Genomic DNA, 23852 nt, shown 5'->3' on the forward strand with positions numbered 1-23852 from the left:
GTAATCGTCTGTCTCTTCGGTAATAGTTGGCCTCATCGTGTGACTTTTCCCTTGATGGCATTAATAGAAATGGCGTAAATGTTGTCCTATGCATCCTCCTTGTTAGTAAAGACATTATTTACGCCATTTCTATTACAATAATACTGCCCGAAATTTGGAAGACGGATTGAAAGTGCTATGCACAATATCTCAAGACACTGCAAGAATGGGAGCACCGACTGTGCATCCACTCCTTTGAGTTCAGAAGAAAACTTCACAAACATAAACTGCAAACTTCGTTGTTTCAAGCGGTATATACAAAGTAACCAAAACTATTTTGCCGTTATAGAGCAGTAATAAACAAAGAGCAATACAGTAGACGAGTACGTATCTTCAGATTTCGAAGTAATCTCTATCAGCATCCAACGTTCCTGCAGCTTCACAATATTCTGATTTTAAACCTTGGGGCGGTCGTGGATTCAAAGAAGTCCATGAGTGAGTTCCGCAAGGCTCCGTCATTTGCGAAGGATTTGTCACGGAAGTGGTTATCGAAAGAATGAAACAGGTGGTAATCTGTAGGCGCAAGGTCCAGTGAATACTATACATGGTAGTGTCTCCCAGCCAAGTTACTGAAGTGTCTCCCGGGTCCTCTTTGCCACATGTGGCTTAGCATTAGCGTGCAGGAACAGCACACCCTTGCGATTTAGCAATGCCAGCTCCTGTCGTAATGTACGCGTTGCAGCTGCTGAGAGTAGAATCAGCAGTGATAATCGGACCAGGTGGAAGGAGCTGGTAATGCACCACTTGCCGACAATTCCACCGCATAGAGAGCATCGTCTTTCGTGGGTGCAGAGATGGTCTTGAGATGTGGGGAACAGGGTCACGTGGCGACAACTTGTGTTTGGTACGCTTGGGAGTGTCAGAGATGATCCACTTTTCGTCACCAGTGAGAAGCAATCAAAGATGGATGGTTCAGGTGCCGAGTGAGGAAGGACAAGTAGGCTGTCATACCATGTTCTTTGTTGGTTGCCGACGGTGTGTGGGGTACCTACTTGGTTAACTTGCATGGCTTCCCTATCCCATACAGGTGCAGTCTGACTTCCAGTTAAAAACATGTAACTTTCTACAAGTTCATCACACGTTATACCATCTCTCTGCGAGGTTTGTCTTTCTCGATGGCTGCTTTGAGGGTCTCGTCATTCAACACATGTGGTGATCCACTGCGAGGTTCATCCGAAAGGCTTACGTCTTCCGAATGGAATTTCTGGAATCAGTGCCTGGCGGTGCGTGATTTCAAGGCATTCTCCCCAAATGCCTGACATATGCGGCGACTTGATACGGCAGCTGGCAGGCCCACTTTAAGAGTTATGCAACAATCAGACGCGAACAAGCTTCTTCGAGACCTCCATTTCTCTTTCACACTAGACGAGCTATAACTGCAGCATGCCCATATTACGGAAGGCCGATGGTCAAACTAACTCCCAATCGGTTAGAAGGCACGTGGGTCATGATTAATGGAACGTCAAAAGCGGCAAGAACTTTTTTGGTTACCTTCTCTCCGGTATTGGTCAATATGTGATTGTACAAAATTGACCAGCGCACTCTATAAATTTGCTCTTTTCTCTGTGACGATAATCATTCATGTTCTTTAAGCTATGAGATTATTACCAGGAGTTAGAAGTATGTTCACTCATGTATATCATAAATCAATTAATAGAAAAATAATGGAAGCCTACTAACTGAATTAAATGTACTTATCGATTAAGAAGTAGTAACTTTGTAATACTGAAAGATAGTGAGATACTATTAGCTACGCACTTGTTATGACATAGATGTGTAATCGTATACCTTTATGGCAATGATAATGCCTTCATCATTTATTTTATTTATTTATTTATTTATTTATTTATTTAGGTATTTATTTTGCATTCTATATTCTGTACTATCAAGATAAATTATAATAATACAAAAAAAATAATACAACACAATCATCGTTCACCATATTAAAACAGAATTCTTAGAAAACCAAATTTTGATAATTTTCTTATATATTTAGGATAGTTTCCGGGTTGGAAATGTGTAGTTCCGATCTCATTTAAACTGTAAGGGACCATGGTGGCTCAGTGGTAGATTGTTTACCTCCGGTGCATGCGGTGTCTGGTTCGATCCCAGGTCGCGCCAAGTGAACTTCGTGGTGGACGAACACCGTGTGCGCGGGTTTTTTCGCGATTCTCCCGTTTCCTCCCACTTTCTTCATTCCACCATTTCCTTCATTTCTCATCATCACCTTCTCCTTTAGCTTAGCCAGCATAACCGTGGGACGTAAAAGTTAAAGATTTCATTTTCTCATTTAAACTGTGGGACCTAGAACTTTGTCTCATATAGCCTAAGTGGTATAAAGGAATATTAACCTCAAAATGGAGAAAAAGAACATTTCTCATAGTAGTTTTTTCTGCACTTTAGTTGGTAGTTTCTTAGAATATTTCGTTGTTATTTTCAAAATTGTGGTAGTTTTTATATCGAACATTAGATTCTATCTTGTTGTAGGCTTCTGTTATGCTAATTTAAGCTCACTAGCGTTTGTAGCAGTTGCTTTTTTTATTATTATTATTAAGATATTTAGATTCTTGGAAATCTCTTCACCAGTTGTTTAATCACGGCCTTAGCCTTGGAAGTAGTCGCTTTGAGCTTGGGCGCCAGCTTGTCTCATATGTCGCGAGTACTGTCTGAACTTGAATAATAACTCTGTTTTATTTCCTTCCTTTCGAAGGTGCCGTAAGGGAGGTTATTTGTAGGGCGAAGGCGTTGAGAAATGAATCTTTGAAGCCTTCTTGCAGCCAATGAAATTCTTGCAATCTCTTGTTTTGCTATTCTACATTTCTACTTACAAAGGAGGCTTTTGTATTTTATGAGATAACTGCATCGCATGGCACAGAATGCATGTTCTCTTCTCTCTGTAATGTTCACCACTTGTGCATGTAGTGGTGCGCATATCTTTTGTACTTTTTTAGACTTTCTACCTACTTATGTATTACCTTGCCTTAAGATCAGTTACAAATATATAATTGTGTTCATTGTAACCATGTATTTCTTTAATTTTATTTTTCACTTCATAAGATTGTAGTTTATGTTTTCATATTGATACATTTTTAAAAACTGTTGTAACGTGGTCCATTTCTTCCTTATAGTACTAGAAATGATATGCATTAACCCTCGCACTCCCTAGGTATTTTTTGTAACGCGGACTACCAAGGGGAGAGGAGGTAATTTTGTATCCATTTGTTAAGATTAAATATATCTCTCAAAAGAAACAAATTAGAAATTCTCACAAAAATCTACAAATACTGAAGTAAACAGTAAACGGGATAAGACTAATAGCTATTTATTGTGCTACCATCTAGGAGTGACACTTCCAAATGTCAGTTACATCTGCTACCAACCGTAGGGGGAGAGTACTTTGTGCTCACCAACTTAAAATAGCAAATTTTACGAGACACACTAACGTTCAATTTGAACCATCTTAAGGTGTTCGCATTAGATAAACATGTTGAGCAATAAAATATTTGAACAATGTTTAGCAGAAGGGTTCCAGCATAATTTTCGAAAAAAATGATAGAATTTCGCCTATTTTTATTAATATTTGGTTGGTTCAGGTTGGATTAGATTTGGGTAGGTTATGCTAGGTCTAAGTACTTGCATCTTCCATTTCTCCCGTAAATTTCGCATTTTTTACGTACTTCTGGACCCCTTCTACAAAATATTTTCTTACAATTTTAAAGAAACGATTAGAAGAGTAACTAGAAAGATACTACCCTCTCCGTTGGTAGTCTGAGGGTTAATAGAAATGTACCAAGCATTTCCAAATTATAATTAACAAACTCATAATCCAGTTAACGAGAACAAGTTACGCATTAAATTACTTAGTAAGGAATTCATAAGTACGCTAAGATTTTTAACAGGTCTATGTATAAATTATAAGAGTATAGACAGTATTCCAACAGTATAGAAAGACAGAATTCCAACAGTATAGAAAGACAAACTGTTATTGTAGGGTAGCGTTCTTGCTGTCTGTGTGGGAGACCCGGCTCTAATTTCAATGGGAGCTAAATGATTGAGCTGGTGCGATTGAAATGTCGAGGTAACTACGCAATGGGTGGAGTGAGGTCACGCATACGACGTCACAAACTCTATACATGTTCAGAAAACAGACAGGAGTGCTGAGGTCTTTAACAGGCTCGAGTGAAAGTGCACCATGGAGATCAAACAATTACGAGTGATTTTCCTTTAACTGGGACATTTCGCACATCTAACCTCGAACATCAACTGTGCATTTGAGCCAAGAATGGTGGGTGAACCCACCATACGTCGTTGATTTGTGAAATTCCACTCTTGTGGCACAACATTGAAAAACAGTTCCTGAGCTGTTGTTCGGCGGCGAATCCTTGTTGGTCTCGTACTTTGTTTCAGTTTCAAGCGACTGGGGAAGGGGATTTATCAAACTTCTAGATAGAGCCTGTAAGACGAATTTCTACAGCAACAACAATTGAAAAGAAAGTCTGCCTATATTTAAAAAGTATCATCTCGACAGTTTGCCTGGAGAAACTGAGAAAATGCTCTGGAAAACTCTCACTCAGGATGGCCGGCCATCGGATTTCAATCCAGAATTTCCCGATTGTGGAGCAAGAGCGCTAACCACTAACCTGCCTGTTCGGTGAATGCCTGCTTTATCGTATAATAAGGGAGTAAAAGTGTAGATATTATTTCACTTTCCGCATACTCACGGAACCACTCATGTCAGCGCAAGACTTTATGAAACTTAAAAGTGAATGTATCCATCTTAACTCTGGAATATTTAATCAAATAATTAATATTTTCTGACCAGATTATGTACTTCTTTATTAAAATAAAAATGAGTTGTGACAGTTGCAATAACGTAACGTTATCTTCATCAGACGTTAATTGGCATATGTATGTTCATATTAATGTAGGTAATACAAACATAATTGTATTTATTGATATATAATTTTAATTGTTGCTTTTTATATAATTTTATTTTTTAAATATGTAACAATAAAGTATTGTTATAACTTACTGTTTCATTTTAAAATTTTATATTATAACTGTTTTATTATATACAATATCACCATTATTATCATTTTTCTCTTTTCTTCTTCCTAAATATCAGTTAATTTTGAAGTTTCCTTTCAATTCAATGTTCTATCATATAATTTTATTTCTATTGCTTCTCTTAATAATTTTCATAGCCGTAAATTTTTATTTCTCCATTCGTGCTAATAATGTATCCCATAATTCATGAATTTGAAGACCATTTGTCCAATTCATTACTCTTTCTCTTTTTTCCTTAATCCTGTCCGCTTGTTTCCATTTTCTTACTATGCTTCTATTATCTTTTTTTAAACCTCGTACCCCTTCCCAATTTATATCATGTCCTGTTTCTTTTACATGTTTATATATCACGTTATTTTCTCTTTCAGGCCTTACATTATCCTTATGTTGTTTTACTCTTTCTTTAAGTTTTTCCCCTGTTTGTATTAAATTTCTTACATTTCACTTCATACACTATTTCTTCATCTTCTGCATTCTGTCTTTTCTACTATTTCTCATTTTCTTATTATGATGTTCGTATATTACTTATATTAATATGAACATATATATGCCAATTACCGTCTAATGAAGATAACGTTACTTTATTGAAACTGTTTCAACTTATCTTAATTTTAATAAAGAAGTACATACTCTGGGGAGAAAAGTATCAATTACTTAAAGTGAATCTTTACAAGGTGAACAAATGCGTCAAAACATTTGTTTAATCAGTGTTCAGGGAGGCTTTATCTTTTCATTGCGTTTAACCTTTAGTTTAACGATTAATGTGTCTTTTTTTTTAATGCGTTTCTAATTCTAATAATTTTCTTTTTTTCTTCGCCCATTGTTATATTGAACTTCTTTCCTTGTAATTTTGGTAGGGTATGAGGATCAACAGTGGAAAATGATCACGGCGACAGTTCATACTTCTTATCCCTGATAAACAGGGCTTGAAAAATCTTGCTTGCAAGTACTAACCAGCTAAACATTTATTAACCCGACAAAATGATGCACATCCTGTTGCACCTTGATTGATTGGACTTTACTTGTCAAATGTAAAAAAGTACTCGCCACTAGCGAGCAGGCGAGTACAGTTTTCAAGCCCTGCTGATAAGAAACTGGGAAAAGTCCCCAGCGCAACACTTCTAAGAGTTTCAATGTTGCCAAAATGAAACCCTGTAAAATATAAGTACAACTACGTGGAATCACAACGAATATTAAGTGTCCTGTAAACATATTAAAGGAATACTTCTTTCTTATTTAAAAGTAACTAAACTACACGATCCCTGTAGATATCAGACAAGAATTACGATTTTAAAAATTAGATTTTTTAAAATAATAGAATGATTATGTTGAATACTCCAAACATAATTGCACAATGTCGGAAGTCACTGGTCAGAGAATCAGGTGATTTGATGCTTATTTCATTAAAAACGTGTGAATCAAACTAAAATGTGAATCGTTATGAGTGATATATACTTTATGTAGTAGAGCAGAAATCGAGGAAATAATCCTAGAATAGGGTTTCTCAACCTGGGAGCCGCGGCCCCTAGTGGGGTCGCGAGAGGGTTTTATGGGGGTCGCGAAGATAAGCTGAAGAGATAAATATAATTAGAATTTAATACCGGATATTACTTAAAGTGGCGGCCTTTCGAAAATGAAAATACTCCATTAATAATGTCCATGTTCTTTTAACCAAAATTAGAAAACACTTTATTTTATTTTTTTTATTTATTTTTTTATCACATGACCCAAAATTAAGGGAGTTACGAAGTTTTAAAATTTTCAAACGACCTCCAATTTGAAACAGTATGAAAGATCGGATTCGATATTTGTAATATGAGTGAAATGACCAAATTTGGTTTTAATCCATTCACTTTTAGAGAAGTTACTGTATCCACTAGATACAAGAAATGGATTCTAATATTATAGAAATAGATGGATATCGTGAGATCTCGATAGGTATATTAAAAATCCCACATGCTTATTACAAACCAGAAATGGGGTCGCTGGCAATAGGATATGATAAAATAGGGGTCGTAATAGGAATTAGGTTGAGAACCACTGTCCTAGAAAAAGGAGGAAATGAATTCACTGCAACAATTTGTTACTATGAAAACTGTTTTATTTTATATTTCATACTTCACTGGAAATTTAACAATTGTAATATTTCAAATCAAATTATGTGAGTCTTGTATTTATTAGGAAGATAACACATGATTTAAGGAACCTTCTGAAGGAATGTTCAGTTAGATGTTTAGAGAAATTAGGTCAGGATTGCATTTCTAATTGCGTTTGAATTGTGCAAAATTGATTATCTTGAAAAGAAAGTTTTAAGGTTCCATTAAAATTGTTTCATTTTCTTAAAAATAGATGGTTGTTGTTTCGAAATATTAGTTGTGGATATTGAGAATTCTGCCAGAGAGAGGAATTTGTTTCTTGAATGAGAAACTCCAATTTGTGATAGAGCTCCCTCGTGGCTAAGCGGTTAGCGTACGCGCCTTTGGCGTGGGAGACCCGGGTTCGATTACCGGCGGGAGCTCATGTGGTTCGGATTCCACGTTAATCAGTAGGTCCACGTCTCATATAGCCTCGCTGCTGAACGGGACGTTAAACTCAAAATCAACTCAACTCCAATTTGTGATAATATGATGCTCCATAAAATTGCGAAAGACAGTTGAATTCTGTGAAATTTTTTGAAGACCAGAGAAGATCTTTGATGTTGAAATATCAATCAACATTAACCCTGTGCTGGTAAATGTTTAAAAGCAATTATTTAAGAAAGATGATAAACTAACTAACTAACTAACTAACTCTATGAAACCTGGAGGTTCAATGCCGCGTTCACAAAAGCTCTCCACTGACTTCTATCCTTAGCTAGCTGCATCCAGTTTCTACTTGGTATTCCAATCTCTGCGAGATCCATCTTAATATTGTCCTCCCATCTGCGCCTAGGTCTTCCTAATGGTCGTTTTCCGATTGGTCTTCCAGTCAAGACTTTGAACGCGTTTCTACTTTCTTCCATCCTAGCTACATGACCTGCCCACCTAAACCTCCTAGACTTGATGACCCTAACATGTTTGGTAAACCGTATAAATTATGTAGTTCCTCGTTATGAAGTTTCCGCCATTCCCGTTCCTCTTGGGTCCGAATATTCGTCTCAGGATCTTGTTCTCAAATACTTTCAGTCTATGTTCTTCCCTCAGAGTAAGTGACCATGTTTCACAGCCATACAGAACAACAGGCATAATTATCGTTTAGTATATTTTAAGCTTCAAATTCCTCGATAGAATTCGCGACGACAAGAGATTTTGAACCGAATAGTAACACGAATTCCCTGATTTTAGTCGACATTTAATTTCTTCGTGAATATGATTTTCCTCTGTTAATATTGATCCTAGATATTTGAAACTATCCACTTTATCAAAAGTATTATTTAATATTTTAACGCATCCATAATTTGCTGTATTCCGGTCCCGACGCACTTCCATGTATTTAGTTTTCTCTGCATTTACTTCTAAACCCATGTCCCTGCAAGCGTTTAATAAGATCTCTGCATTTCTTTCTGTTGTTCTCCTATCATCCCCTATTAAATTTACATCATCAGCATATGCCATAACCTGGTGAATACCGTTCAACTCTAGGCCCTGGTTGCTGTCTTTGATTTCCCTTATAGCGTATTCCAGAACGAAGTTAAATAATAATGGCGACAACGCATCTCCTTGTTTCAGGCCATTTTCGACGTGAAAGCTCGTGGACAAATATTTTCCTACACGGACTTTACTTTGAGATTCATTTAAACATATCTTAATTAATCTAATTAGCTTTCTCGGTATTCCAAGTTCTGTAAGGACGTTGTATAATGTTTCTCTCCTAACCGAGTCGTACGCCTTTCTAAAATCAATAAATAGTTGATGTACCGGGGTATTGTATTCCCACTTTTTTTTCGAGTATTTGGCGAATGGTAAATATTTGGTCGATACTTGATCGATTTCGTCTAAACCCGCACTGATAATCTCCAATAATTTCATCTGCGTATGGGGTCAGTCTTGCTAACAGAATATTTGAAAGGATTTTATAGGATGTTGACAGAAGAGAAATGCCTCGATAATTATTACAGTCAGTTTTGTCGCCTTTCTTGTGAATTGGAACAATGATTGATTCTTTCCACTCTTGTGGCAATTCTTCCTTGTTCCAGATAAGGAGCATGAGTTTGTGTATCTTGTTCCACAATTTTTCGCCTCCAGCTAAAATTAACTCAGCCGGAATTTCATCTACACCCGGAATTTGTGTTTCTTTAATTTCTTTATAGCGGTTTCTACTTCTATTCGGTTGGGTTCTGGAATATACGGTTCTGCGGTGTGTATCACCTTTTCTCCACGCACACTAGTTTTTGGTTGCGTGTTAAGCAAATCGTCAAAGAAATCTTTCCATCTATTTAAGATGCTATCCGTGTCAGTGATTACTGTACCGTCAGATTTCTTTAATATATAAGCACGAGGTTGATAGCCTTTCTTAAATTCGTTGATTCCCTTATACATGTCCTGAATGTTTTTATTTTTACTATTATCTTCAAGTTCCTTAATTTTAGCTTTCAGAAAATCGCGTTTCTTTGTTCTAAAAGTTTTGGAAGTTTCCCGCCTGATATCTGCGAAATTTTGTGTAGTTATTTCATTCGGATTTTGTAGCCACCGTAATTTTGCCTGTTTTCTCTTCTCTGCTAGTTTTATGCATTCCTGGTCGAACCATGGTTTGTTCCTACGTATTTCCGCTTGTCCCAATTTTTCTTTTGCTGAAATTTTAATGCTATCTCTAATTTCAATCCAGGTATCCTCAACACTAGTGCCCTCCGAATCTTCTAAGGCCGAGAATCTATTCGAAACTTCAATCTGGTATTTCTCTCTTACCTGGCTCTCTTCCAATTTCTTTAAATTGAATCTCTCCGTTTTCGGACAATGAATATTACCTTTATTCAACGATAACCTCTCTCGTATTATCGCTACTAGTGGTCAGTGTCACAATCAGCCCCTCTAAGCGATCGGACATCAATTATGCTAGATTGCCTTCTTCTATCTACTAAAACGCGATCAATTTGATTGTGTGTTTTTCCGTCTGGTGATGTCCAAGTGTATTTATGAACGTCGCGATGTGGGAATTTTGTACTCTTCACGATTAGGTTTTTGGATGTTGCAAAATTCACGAGTCTAACACCGTTGTCATTACTTTCCTTATGCAGACTTTCGTTCCCTATGGTCGGTTTGAAAATATCCTCTCGACCTACCTTCGCATTGAAATCCCCTAATAGAATTTTCATATGGTATCGCGGGAATTGGTCAAATATCCGTTCCACTTCTTCGTAAAAACTGTCTTTTATATCGTCATCCTTATCTTCAGTTGGGGCATGTACATTTAAAACAATAATATCACACCACCGTCCCTTAAGAGTAATAAAGGAAAGTCTATCAGTAACAAATTCAACCCGTTTAATTGCTGGTAATATACGTTTATGAACGAAAAACCCTGTTCCTAACTGGTGATTTTTATTTCCTTCTCCGTAAAAGAACGTAAAATTTCCGGAATTCTCAGATCCATTTCCTTCCCACCTAACTTCCTGAACTCCTACTACGTCCATCCTGTATTTCTCTAACTCACTCGTTATGGATTTTAACGCGCCTGCCCTATAAAGACTCCTAATATTCCATGTTCCAAATCTCATGTCCATTTTCTTTTGCTGAGGTCGTGCCAAGTTATCAGTCCTTGTCCGAGGCTTTTGTGAATATTTCTGAACAAGTGCTTTTTAGAAAGATGAAAAAAATGAAATGAAATCTTTGAGTTTTACGTCCCACGGTTATGCCGGTTAGGCTAAAGGAGACGGTGATTATGAGAGATGAGTGAAATGGTGGAATGAAGAAAGTGGGAGGAAACGGGAGTACCCCGAGAAAACCCACGAGCACGGTGTTTGTCCACCACAAAGTTCACTTGGCGGGGGCTGGGATCGAACCCGGGACCCCAAGCACCAGAGGTGAACGCTCTACCACTGAGCCACCGCGCCCCCCTTTAGAAAGATGATAAACAGAAATATTAAATGAGATATGTAGAAATTACAAAAGTAGGCAGTCGAACTGTTGTAATTACTGCTTACCTGGCTTGCCTTTCAACTTCCAGTAGGACATTCAATAAGCAGATTGTACGTTTCGCTGGGAAGCTATCACCATTATCAAGGGCCAAAAAGATGAGCTAATCAAAATAGGGCGACCATACGTTCCGTTTTGACCGGGACAATTCCGTTTTAGGGGCGTGTTCCGGCCGTCCCGTCAATAGATGAAAAAAAATATTTGTCCCGTTTTATGCAAGTGAAAGAAGTAAATAACAAATCCAATACCATTACTCCTTGTAAAGCTATTAATATTAACAAAGAGGCGAGAATTGAACTGAAATTTCTTGCATTAAACATGATCTATAGTTCACAGAACTACTAACGACAGCAGAGGTGTTAGCAGTTGCTTGTTTGTTGAACAGGAGTTTAACATGTCTTTCCTTTTTCATAAGTATTGAATTACTTGACCTCGCCTTGTAACAAAGAGAGGGAGAGGAGGGGAGCTCCGATATCAGGGTGCTGATAAGAACAAAGGTAGGCCGAAAAGTTCAGGGTTGCTAATTGAGCACCAGTAGCAATCCTAGCCACATTCTTTTCGCATCTAGCCATTTTATACCCAATTTTTATGTTCATTCTTACCTCTCTAAAAATATAGCCATTAAAAGTAAATTGTGTGTGGGTAGAGGAAATTTAAACATGAAATTTTTAAACGCCAAATTTTTTTTAGGAATATAACGACAGATGCTAGCAGCTTTGCGTAAAAGTTGATAAAATCGTTAGTAAATTAAGACACTGTTATACGTAGGTTAGGAGTACGAAGATAAATACAACATAGTACATATATTGTTAATTGTAATGTATATTCACTATTACAACTTCTGTTCGCACTGCCTTATACTACAGGTGTGCTTTCGATAACTTGCAGCATTTCATTTCATACCTTTTATGTTACTATTATTTTCTCGTCTATATTATTATTTTTTAATTTTATGTTTTCAAATATTATTTACATTTTAGAGATTCCGTTAATATTATGACGATGTCTTAACAACTAACACATTTCACGCATTTCCTCAGTCCTATTTGTTCAGATGATAATTTCATCTCGTAATGAAAATCATTCGAGATCTTTGAGGTGCTACTCGCAGCCATACATCTAGGCGGAGAAGAACATTAGGATGAACGTTTTAGAAGTTGTGTGTTTTTGATGGTCATTTACTTTATGTACCAGATTCTTGATTGGTTTATCTTTTCGAAAAACTTGAAACTTAGATATTGAGGGTTCCTTTGGAAATTGGAGAGTATAGCAAGTAGCACTGAGACGTTCAAATATTAATAGAAATATTCGTGCTGCACATCATGGACGACGAAATGACGTCATATGCTGCTTTTATGTAGTTTTCTGCGACAGCGTTGAGAGAGCTTGTTAAGAACACAAAAGTGCTTTAAATGCATGTTGACTGATTCTTCTAGAGGGCACGGTGGCTCAGCGGTAGATCGCTTACCTCTGGTGCGCGGGGATACTTGGTTCGATTCCCGGCTATGTAAGTTTGTGGTGAAGAACAGTGTCCGTGGGTTTTCTCGAGGTACTCACGTTTCCACTTATTCTTCCATCATCATTCACTTGCTTTATTGATCATGTGCCTTAGCCTAAAGGGCGTAGTCCTGGGACGTTAAACTGAAAGTTCGGTTTTCGTGAATGTTTTACTGAGTATTTCAGCTGGTCGAATGATTTTCGATAAGTATCTCGCATATGATAAATAATACACAGTAGCAGCAACGTGAAAACAGCAGCCAACAGTTCTGTTCACGAAAACCGAAATTGTTCCAGTAGTTGACGAAAACTTTGATGAGGATTAATTTCTTTTAATTCATTCTTTATTTGATCATATTAAACACACATATACAGTAATACCATCGAAACAAACTAAACACATAAATACCTATTAACAACAGGCATATTATTAACCAACTGTTACAAAACAAGAACAATTACTAAACAAAGATTTATATATATCACAGAACATTGATTATATGCAAAATTAACACAATATGCGGGAATGTATAATTTCAGTTGATGTACAGCAGTGGCGTAGCCAAGGGAGGTGCGAACAGGGTCGAGAACCCCCTTCATCCTCAGAGACCAATTACCATTAAGACAAAAAATACTTGTTATTAGAAGAATCCAATGTTATAACAACTTAATCCTCCAATTCAAAGGTATTGGTTATCCTAGTGGTGTACAGTGTGTATCATATATATACCACATAGATGCTGACCTATGTTCATTTGCCTTTTTTTCACTATGAGGTACACTTGTAAACAAAATTAAAAAAAAATATATGTTGTTAGGGACCCTCTCAAGACAAAACTGGCAAAAAAAAATTGTGGGTGTCTCAGTTAGTCTTCCACTAAATTTTTTTTTTTTTTTTTTTTGAAAATTTCAAAATTTTTTTGACCAATTTTCAACCCCCAAAAATTTCAAAAAAATATTTTCCGGCTTTTCTCGTGTTGAGAACACCTAACATCTTTTTTTTTTTTTTTTATGCAAATTGGTTCAGCAGTTCAGGAAAAAAAAATAATTTCAATTTCCTTCCCCCCTTCCTAGCACCCCTCCAAAAGCGTTTGGGGAGCTGAAACTTTTGGAAACTGAGTTTCTCATAAATGTTAATCGATACTGTAAATTTGGTGCAGATATGCTTAGGGGCAGTTTTTACATGCTTATTCCGCTAGGCCCTTTCTTTCCTTGCAAAAACTCGTTAAGTGACTTCTATCCTTTTCATATAACTGCAGAATTTTTGCGACTGTCACTAATCTGGTTTCTTTATATTGAAGCTTTAGAAGGCGTGAAACTAGTAATGCGCACTGTCGAAAAGTTTTTCCTATCGAGTAAATATTTCGATATTGGTGTTCAACTGTCAATAATCTGATAGTTTTTATATTTATTTAATGATAGTGTTCGTACGTGATTCACTGCTGACAATACGCTTATTCGATAGTCTGTCAGTTACAATTTAACCCATCTTTTGATTCTGCCATTTGTTTTCTAACGGTAAATATACCAAACACGATTCAAGTTAAGGAAATTAAATGTTTCAGCGTATTATTTCATTGTAAGAAATGACGAATTTGTTCTCCAGTTAGTCAGAAATGTATAATAAAGAACTATTGATGAAAATGAGACTTCTGCCCCCTCCCTCCTTCTTAAAAAAAGAAGAAAACTTTGAGTAGGCAATGTTTGCTTGGCGATTGTTTACCCTGTGAAGTCGCACTTTACTGTAACTACAGCTCAGATCCGTTCGATAGTGTTTTACTAGAAACCTCAACAAGGCTTAAATATTAATAGAGCAACATAATAATAATAATAATAATAATAATAATAATAATAATAATAATAATAATAATAATAATAATGAATTTTATTGTCGTTAAGGTATACATAGCAGTAGATAACGTCAAAATGTGATATAATATTGATACATAAGTATAAATGAATAATAATCTATAACTAAATTAATGATGAAATGACATTACAAAATAAATGACAATAACAATATGCATTTTAAATACTAGCTCAATACGAGATTAGAAAATACGTTACACTTCTATTGAACAATTAAAATACTCCTGTAAAGACTAAAAGGGCGTTGCAACTAACCAATTGTATAACTTACTTTTAAATATATCTATATGTTTATCTTCTAGTGTTGCAGGCAACTTATTATACAGTTTTATTCTAAGTGTCTCATAGATATTTAACGATTTGAACAGTTGTTGATATGGGACATTTATGAGTTTATTGCTTTTAGTATTGTACGAATGGATATCTTATCTGAGGTGTAAACTTTGGTGAGTACTTTTTATATAGAGGAGTACTGTGTAAATGTATAGCTTAATTATTGTCATAATTTTAAGATTGATAAACAAAGGTCTACAATGAGCTAATTTCTCTGTGTTTGAAATAATTTTGATGGCCTTTTTCTGTATTAAAAGAATGCTATTTACATGATAATTGTTACCTCAAAATAATATACCATACAAAATTATACTCTGAAAAAAAGCAAAGTAAGCTGATCTAACATAGTTATCAAGAACATGATTTTTTAGTTGTTTTAACAGATATATTACTCTTGAGAGTCTTCCAGAAATATAATTAATATGCTATTCCCACGATAACTTGTTGTCAATATAAATACCGATAAACTTTACACACACTGAATTATTCTCAAGAGGCACTCCTTTTAAACTAGAGCCCCTTCGTGGAACTGTGGCGTGGGAGACCCGGGTTCGATTCCCGGCGGAAGCTCATGTGGTTCGGATTCCACGTTAATCAGTAGGTCCCATCTCATATAGCCTCGCTGCTGAAAGGGGCGATAACCTCAAAAATCAATCAATTCTTTTAGACTAAAAGTCATATGTTGAGTTTTATTCTCATTAACTACTATATATATATATATATATATATATAACCTTAAACCAAATCACAATCCCATGCATTTTCAGTTATAACATTAAGTGCACTAAAATCAGGATTAGTATTTATGAAGGTGTTATCGTCAGCGTATAGTATAGAGTAGAGATGCAAGGGCTCGGAAAAAAACCGGCTTTTTTGAAAAAAAAAACTCGGTTTTTTCTGCTTTGCTTTTTTGCTTGGGAAATTTTGGGCTTTTTTCAAAATTCTGCTTTAAATCGATAAAGCAGACTTTGTTTCGCTTCTCTATAACACAGAAAGTCATTTAATTAGTGGTTGATGCCGATAAGAATAGAAAACCTCGAAAGTAAACCATGAATTTCGAAAAGATATTTTAAACAATTTTACTTCAACATTTTTACATTATGAATTCCAAAGGATTAACCAATGTATATAATAAACACATTTTAACCTCCTATATACAAAAGTAAGCAGAGTTGGCAAGAACCATCGTTGTTTCTGAAAATGCCAAAAACCCGTTTTGGGGGGGCAGTTTAAACTAGGCTTTTTTGGGGTTTAAACCAGGTTTTTTGATTTAGATATTTTGCTTTATGTATTTGTATTACATATTCACAGAAATAAGTTTGTTTCGCCTTGGTGTTATTATTCAACAACGGGGTTATGCTGGAAGAGGTCCCATAAGCTTAAAGAAGTCTGGTCAGTAAATTTCTTAAATTGAGAAACTCCCGCCCTAGCCATCGGGAAAATCCCGTCATTCTTTTAAATGTAAAACAATAACGGGAAAATCCTGTAAAATTTAATTTGCATGTAAAATTTAAAGGTCAACGTATTATAAGCAGTACGCTAAAACTGAGTGACACACAATCATAGTCAACGTCTTGCGAATAAAATCAGAAAAATAAACACACTGCTGAACAAGACTGCACTTATTTAATATAAAAACACATTTACACGTGACGTTTCGATCTTCTATCCAAGATCCTCATCAGACGTGAGTGTACGTCTGATAAGGATCTTGGATAGAAGATCGAAACGTCACGTGTAAATGTGTTTTTATATTAAATAAGTGCAGTCTTGTTCAACAGTGTGTTTATTTTTCTAAAACTGAGGTATTAAATTACAAATTTAGTATGTAGGTATCATTGAAAGTCCAATCCAAGCTAATGTTGGAAGCTAAGTAGGCAATCGATAAATTTTACCAATTTTAATCAATATATTTAAACAACCTTCGCTTCTTTATAAAACAACAGGCATGCAGAAATATATAATTTGGTTTCGTTTTGTATGTTTAGGTTTAACATCCTTACGTAATACCGAGGTTATCAAAGAGAAGACTTTCGCTTAAAGTGACATCCGAAAGAGTACTTGGTTTACACATGAAAGAAGGGTTGTGGTTCGACCGACAATTGAACATGGGACACCTTGATTAAAAGGTGAAAAGGAAATAAGACTAATGCAGATGGTTTGACATGTGAAACGTCACTATGAAGTTCACACGATTCGCATTTTTGTTCTTTTAATTTTTTTAGTTTAAACCAGTTATTAAAAAAAACAGCTGGTGTAAACGAGCCAACCCTAAGAATAAAAACTTCTTTCAAAAAATACACAAATAACTAGCAAAATTGTATGTAGTATTTTTACTTCAAAATATTTCATACCCTCTTTTTGAAACAAAATAAAATTAAAATAAAACATAAGAGAAATACTTAGATTTGTATGATACAATTAAAGGCTGCACATGGTTCTGTATATTCTTGAAATTCTACAGTCAAGTTTTTTATAACCACCATCAAGGGCGCCCATCAGGGGGTTAAGGGGGCGCTTGCCCCCCCCTAGAGGAAAATGTACTTCAGAATATTGAAAATCCAATAGGATTTTTACATTAGTTACAGCAAAATTTGAAACTATTTTTGAAACGTCGCTTATACTTCCCCTCCTTGGAAACCACAACATGGGCGCCCTTGACCACCATCACGGTTTACCCGGTCCTCAAGTTTTCTGAATTTTTAACAAGAGGGATTCAACATATCATTACGGAACAAAAAAAAAAAAAAAAAAAAGACTACGGAATATATTTAAGTTAAGCTAAATACAACTGCACAACAAACGTGACTGAGTGGTTGGCTTTTGCGCTTCTATCGGGAAGTCCGGGATTCAACCCAGCATTCGACCATTCTGACAAAGCCTTCCTTCATTCCATCTGAGAATGTAGAAATAGTGCGTGTACTGGCCGACTAGGAGTGTAGGAGTTGGCCGACTTCCTTTCTTATTGTTTTTAAATCGTTATTATTACTAATTACCAGCAGTGACGGTTTTGCGAAGGTTAGAGGATCGGTCTTTCGGACTGAAGCCTGTTCTCCAAAGTTGTGGAATGCCTAAAACGAACGAAATATCTATTAGTTATGCCTTTACTCATAAACTTTAAGCTCCCGTCAAATAAAAATTACGAATGTTTAGAAAAACTAAACATTAGTAGTAAGAAAATCCCTCCCAAAACACTTTTTTAAATTCGCCACTGATTCTCAGTATAAAATGATCTTCAAGGTTGTATCCGGAAGATTATTGCTAAACATATAAACGAAACGAAATATTAGTTATGCCTGTACTCATAAACTTCAAGCACCTTCCAAATAAAATTAGGACTTTTTAGAAAACGAAACAATCAGAGAAACCGCTCCCAAAGTACTTTTCTAAATCCGCTATTGATTATTTGTATAAATTGGTATTCAAGGTTGTATCTGGAAAATTATTGCTAAATCATTGCACAACTACAGTATAACAGAAATGTGCAAATATGGTTTGACGGACATATTGAAAAACGTATGCTTTGACGCATATATAGAAAAACGTAAGTTTAACTTTCGTGCTAGAAGCTGGAGTACTAAGCTCTTAGAAATGAAACACGGATGACAAACTAAAATGATCTAGAGAAGGAAAAAAATGTCGATAACTCAAAAGTTAAAATAAAGTTAAATGACCTGTAAAATTGCCCTCAAATACTACATTCTTCATGTTAGCTTTAATTCGTAAAATATGTGCTCCATCCATCTTGATGGTGAATTACAGAGCTAAATATGGCATTCAGGTCGTGGAAATATTATCTAACTATAGAATATACTATAAGAAAGCTATTTGGATAGAAAAATCATGAAAATGAAAAAAGCCAAAATTTCCAATATTCTCGGTTTTTTTCCAAAAAAGCCGGCTTTTTATGTGAAAAAAACCATCGATTCAAAAAAGCCGGCTTTTTTGCATCTCTAGTATAGAGTAAGCAGTAAGTAGTAGAGGCACCACGTGAGGGAAATCATACTGGTAAAAATTTAATTTTCATCTCTGGAACCAAGGAAATAAAGGTTATCTGATATATTAATTGTTGTATACAATAATTAGTGCATCAAGAAAGGGTTTAGTTTGAATCGAAAACAACTTTAATTTTTACCGGTGCAATCTCCTCCACTATTGGCCTTTGGTCAGTTATAATGACGTTTTGAAGAACGTTATATTCAATAGAATTTTCTCTTCAAAGCAAGTTACCTTGATTTTATTATTAACCAATTCCAGCTTTCTCCATTACTTTTGAGATGCGAATTTTGGGAGATATAAATTTGGGAGATTGCATCCAAGCCGAGTGCACTCAGGCAGGGCGAGGGGGTGGGGGTTATACTGTACCACTATACAGTATAATTAATAGATGTTTTTTAGCATATCTTTGGTCCTTCAATAACAAGCTAGCAAGTCTAAGAGGCATTATAACTATTGATACAGTGTACTAGCAATTTCCAACAGATGGATTTTAGTATTTCTAGAACAAAGGAAAATAAAGAATTTCGAAATTCCAGTTACGATAAGTAAAACAAATTTCCTGCTTCTCAGCATATCTAGATTTTACTATAACAATAGCGCGCTTGAAATTGTTTAATTTTGTTACAAACCGCTGAAATCAGCTGACAGATAACAAATCATATAATCTCAGTAATGTTCGTGAAAGTCAAATATTTGTTTACTTTAATAATCATTTTTATCCTTTCACTTTCCCACATGTTTTTACCTTTTTAACCTTTTCCAGACTCAAGTCAGCTAATGACGAGGGCCGTATCCCTCAAAAGTCCTACTGCTTTGTGATTCATAACCGTGAGTATCAAACGTTATCTTTTACTTCTTATTGTAACTGTTATTACTGCTCGCGATCTGTACTACTAAGCTGGTCTGCAGTCGAACAAGCACAAAGTAAGGCAGGATTTTAAATGCTCATCGGTCAAACACGTTCTATGTTTCGACTTAATCATTTTCATTTGAGATAAGGCTGCTTCACAAAGATAAGTTGAGGCAGAGAATACTTTGAGATGAAGAGCTACATTTCTTAAGCCAGGGTACTTGTCTTCATGAAGAACAGACCAGAAATTATTTTCAGACACTCTTGCCTTTGTGGAAATACCAATGCAATTGACTGTTTGGTCAGTTTTCTGTTGAAGTACTTACAGAATTATTAAGTATTCTGCCTTTTGATAGGTCCTGGGACTAATGAGGATATTTTTTTTCTTTTGTTCTTCTTAATTTTCAATTTGGACCTGGATTTTTTTTTTTCGTGTTTCTCGATTTTCAGCTTCCTCTTTTAACTCCCAATATTTTTTTCTATTTTTCAAATTATCGATCACTTGTGTTCTTATTATTATTCATCGCTTTCCTTCTAGATTTCCTTCTGTGGCGGCATGAAAAGACAATTTTTCGTAAGATGTGTTCAATCCAATTGGCCATCTACGAAGGATGGTGGCTAGAAGCGTCCTCTTCTCTCCTATCCGTTTCAAAACATCTTCGTTTTGTGGCTCTTTCTGTCCATTTTATCTTCTCCAATTCCATTCAACGTCACATTTCGAAGCTCTCTAAGTATTTCTTCTCTAAATTCCATAATGTCCAAGTCTGAACCATACAGTCCAATGCTTCATATATAGCACTTGACCAGTTTCTTCCTTAGTCTAATATTAAGTTTCCTTGTTTCGAGTGACTTTTTCTTGTTGAATGCTTCTTTGGCTATGGGAATACTTGACCTGATCTCTTTGGTGCAGTACGCGTGTTTCGTCAAAAATACTTCCTAGATATTTGAAATGATCGTCCTCTTCTACTCTGACCCGTAAGGGTGTATTTCCACGGGATATTCTCATGACTTTCGATTTTTCGATGTTGATTTCCATTCCATATAGTTTCTCAGTGTCAATTGTTTTGTCAATCATCTCCTGTAGTCATTCCTCAGTTCTAGCTATAATAACCGTATCATCTGCATACCTGATCTTGTTAATGATCTGCCCTCCAATCTTACAGAATACTACCGGTATAATTAAATAGTCAGTTCTTCCAAGATTGTCACATAGTTCGAAGTTGAGAAAACTGTAACCCTGAGAAATATTAACTATGTTAGTTTCAAATGTACTCCTCTCTTCATATCAATTATCTGAAATCCTTTTCTTTCCTAAAGTTTGTTTGCCAATAGGCGATCTAGCTATACGGAATCTACTTTGCAGAAATTACAGTCACTCTAAAATTTATTATTGTTTTTTTCAGCTTTAAACTAAAGAGTTATTTAAAAAGCGCGCCGGTTTTGGAATGTCTGGCAAATTTTTGTTTCTCGGTTGCCGACATTGTTTTGTATTCTTGCTGTACCCACATATATTCCGATTGACGCCTTAGTCTGAATTTCTAGTATTTCTTCAGTCTGTGTCTAGCCAAGGAGCAGTTTACTATAGTGCAACGTGTGCTAATTGTGAAAACTTTTTATCAGAACGGAAAAGGTTATGAAGCAACTGTCACGCGACTTCGCGCGGTTCCAGGGTGAAAGGAGGCACCGAATGAATCAACAGTTTGCAGGCTTACGAAAAAGTTCATTGAAACGAGTTCAACAGTTGGCATTGAAAGACTTGGGCGTCGTCGTAGTGGTCGTTCTGAGCAAAACACTGCGGTGGTTTCGTGAGAGTGTGGCTGTTAGTCAGGCAGTCATAGCGAATTTCACAGAGTTATTGCATGCCAGCACAGTAGAGGTGGTCATGTGACCGGCGTCATACACCATACCTGAAATCGGAATGTGAAATGAAATGAAATGAAATCTTTGTTTTACGTCCCACGGTTATGCCGGTTAGGCTAAAGGAGACGGTGATGATGAGAGATGAGTGAAATGGTGGAATGAAGAAAGTGGGAGGAAACGGGAGAACCCCGAGAAAACCCACGAGCACGGTGTTTATCTACCACAAAGTTCACATGGCGAGGCTGGGATCGAACCCGGGACCCCAAGTTCCAGAGGTGAACGCTCTACCACTGAGCCACCGCGCCCCCCTGAAATCGGAATGTATGATGAACACGTTTATGAATTTTTTTAGTTGATCTAACAAAACTGGCGCGCTTTTTGAATAACCCTATATATACCATCGACAGCTATAATTAGAATAGACATAGGTGACACAATATACAACAGTGAACAATATCTTAAGAGTACGTTTATTGTAGACTATAATATTTTCTTACAGTAAAAAGAGATGTAAGATTCTTATTGTCTTCTTTACTTTATGTCTTTGCAAATGTGTACAAATTTTGAGAATCTTTAACAATATAAATATTTAACTTCTGAGAGAGGGAGGTAAACCAACTCTCCCAAGGAGCCAATAATAGATTTTTGCAACTCATCATCTATTCAATGAAAGTCAAAGAATTAGAAACTAAGCGACTGGATCGAGAATCGAACCGGGGTATCCAGCTAACCATATCGGTGAGCAAACTTTTATTCTATCTATGTAGTCGTAATTGATTAAGTAGCGTAGTGGTTAACGCATTGGCATTGTTCAATTGTTGCTCCAGTCACTCATTTTTCACTTTCAGTTTCCTTAAATTAATTGTGATTTTAAAACTTTTCTCATGTGTACAGTTCTCGCAACAACAAGATGGCTGTCAGTGGGTGGTATTCGGAACTGTAAAAACAGTTCTATACTCTTACTGATGACATTGTAATTTAACGTGTGTCCAAAGACGTTGCCTTATTTTTGGTCTCTTTTTAACTGTGATTAATGACTTACACGTGTGAGTTTGGGAGACCACTTTGTTTTTTCCTCTCTTTTTCTCCTTCGCCGACGAAAGGTAGATGCTCCGAAAATGAACTCACGGACCAACTGCTTGCATATGGTTCAACGGAAGAAGAAAGACTTTCTGCTGAAAGTATCACATAACAAAAGAACACAAACCATTCGAGCTTCCAGGATACTATTTTCTTCGCCAAAACATTCAAGACATTACATTCCTTTCTCAAATGACAGAGAAGATCAGGTTTTACTCACCCCTATTCTGGCCCAAAACTATCAAACAGTTCAAATTTCTTGGCAACTCCGGATTTCGAAGAACATATCTGTTTCACTACCATGTAATGGAAGAAGGCTAATAGGCGAATTTCCTATACCACCCACTAAGGCTTTTAAGTTTGCGAGAAGATTAATAGAAAGATTATTATTAAATAAACAGTTGACTCCTGAGGTTTTATGATTGCATGTGATTTATTCAAATTCTCTTTCTGATACTAGGCAGTTCCTCCTATACTTTTTTGTTTGGCTAATGGATTTTTCTCTTCTTATGCAATAGCTCGTCCATGTTATTTCCGCGACGCTGTTTTGGCTGTGCAGCGAGCGATGGATGCTCGAGAGAAGCTAATTTTATCAGCGGAAAGACATTTGACTCACAGCAAACGAAGAGAGAAAACGCTTTAATTATAAATCACGTTTTAGTTTTATATTGTAAGGCATCACTGTGATCAACTATTGTACCTGAGTACTTGTTACACGATTGCTTAAATAATATTTAACACTGAAAAATATTTGATTTGTACATTGTAAATATGAGCACATATATTTTGTGTAATGGATTATCTTAATTAATAAATGTATGATTTCCGATTCATTGTATCTTTTTTTTTTCTTTCTGATTGTGGTTTGGTGTGGATTGTTAATCTTGAAATGAATTTTAAAGAAATTCTGCTTATCTCTTTTCTACTTCTCTACCCCAAAACAACACACGTAATTTATTTTGCTTATATTTTATTATGTTGTGCATTTATTATTGCCAGATTTCACGCCAAGTTTCAAAAATGAATAGTTGCAATAAACTTGATTATATTTTGGAGCTCCCTCGTACGTATATGGTTAGCATTATAGACCTGACGTCGATTTCTGATTGGAGCACATCGCGTGGTCAGGATCTCACGCTGAAGCTTGA

General features: G+C 35.9%; 1 protein-coding gene across 1 annotated transcript in view; it reads left to right on the plus strand.

The window, feature by feature from the left end:
- The window catches only part of LOC145677686 (uncharacterized), a gene marked incomplete at its 5' end in the record, with an annotated part of 50625 nt that extends 27071 nt beyond the window's left edge, over positions 1 to 23554 (plus strand). Inside the window, one exon of the mRNA XM_081748106.1 lies at positions 23223 to 23554. Within this exon, the coding sequence (XP_081604232.1) occupies positions 23223 to 23347 (125 nt within the window). The remainder of the gene's footprint in view (positions 1 to 23222) is intronic.
- Positions 23555 to 23852: the final 298 nt, after the last annotated feature.

This window comes from Thermobia domestica, unplaced genomic scaffold (genome assembly GCF_964235325.1).
Source record: "Thermobia domestica unplaced genomic scaffold, izTheDome1.hap1.1 HAP1_SCAFFOLD_1228, whole genome shotgun sequence".
NCBI lineage: Eukaryota > Metazoa > Arthropoda > Insecta > Zygentoma > Lepismatidae > Thermobia > Thermobia domestica.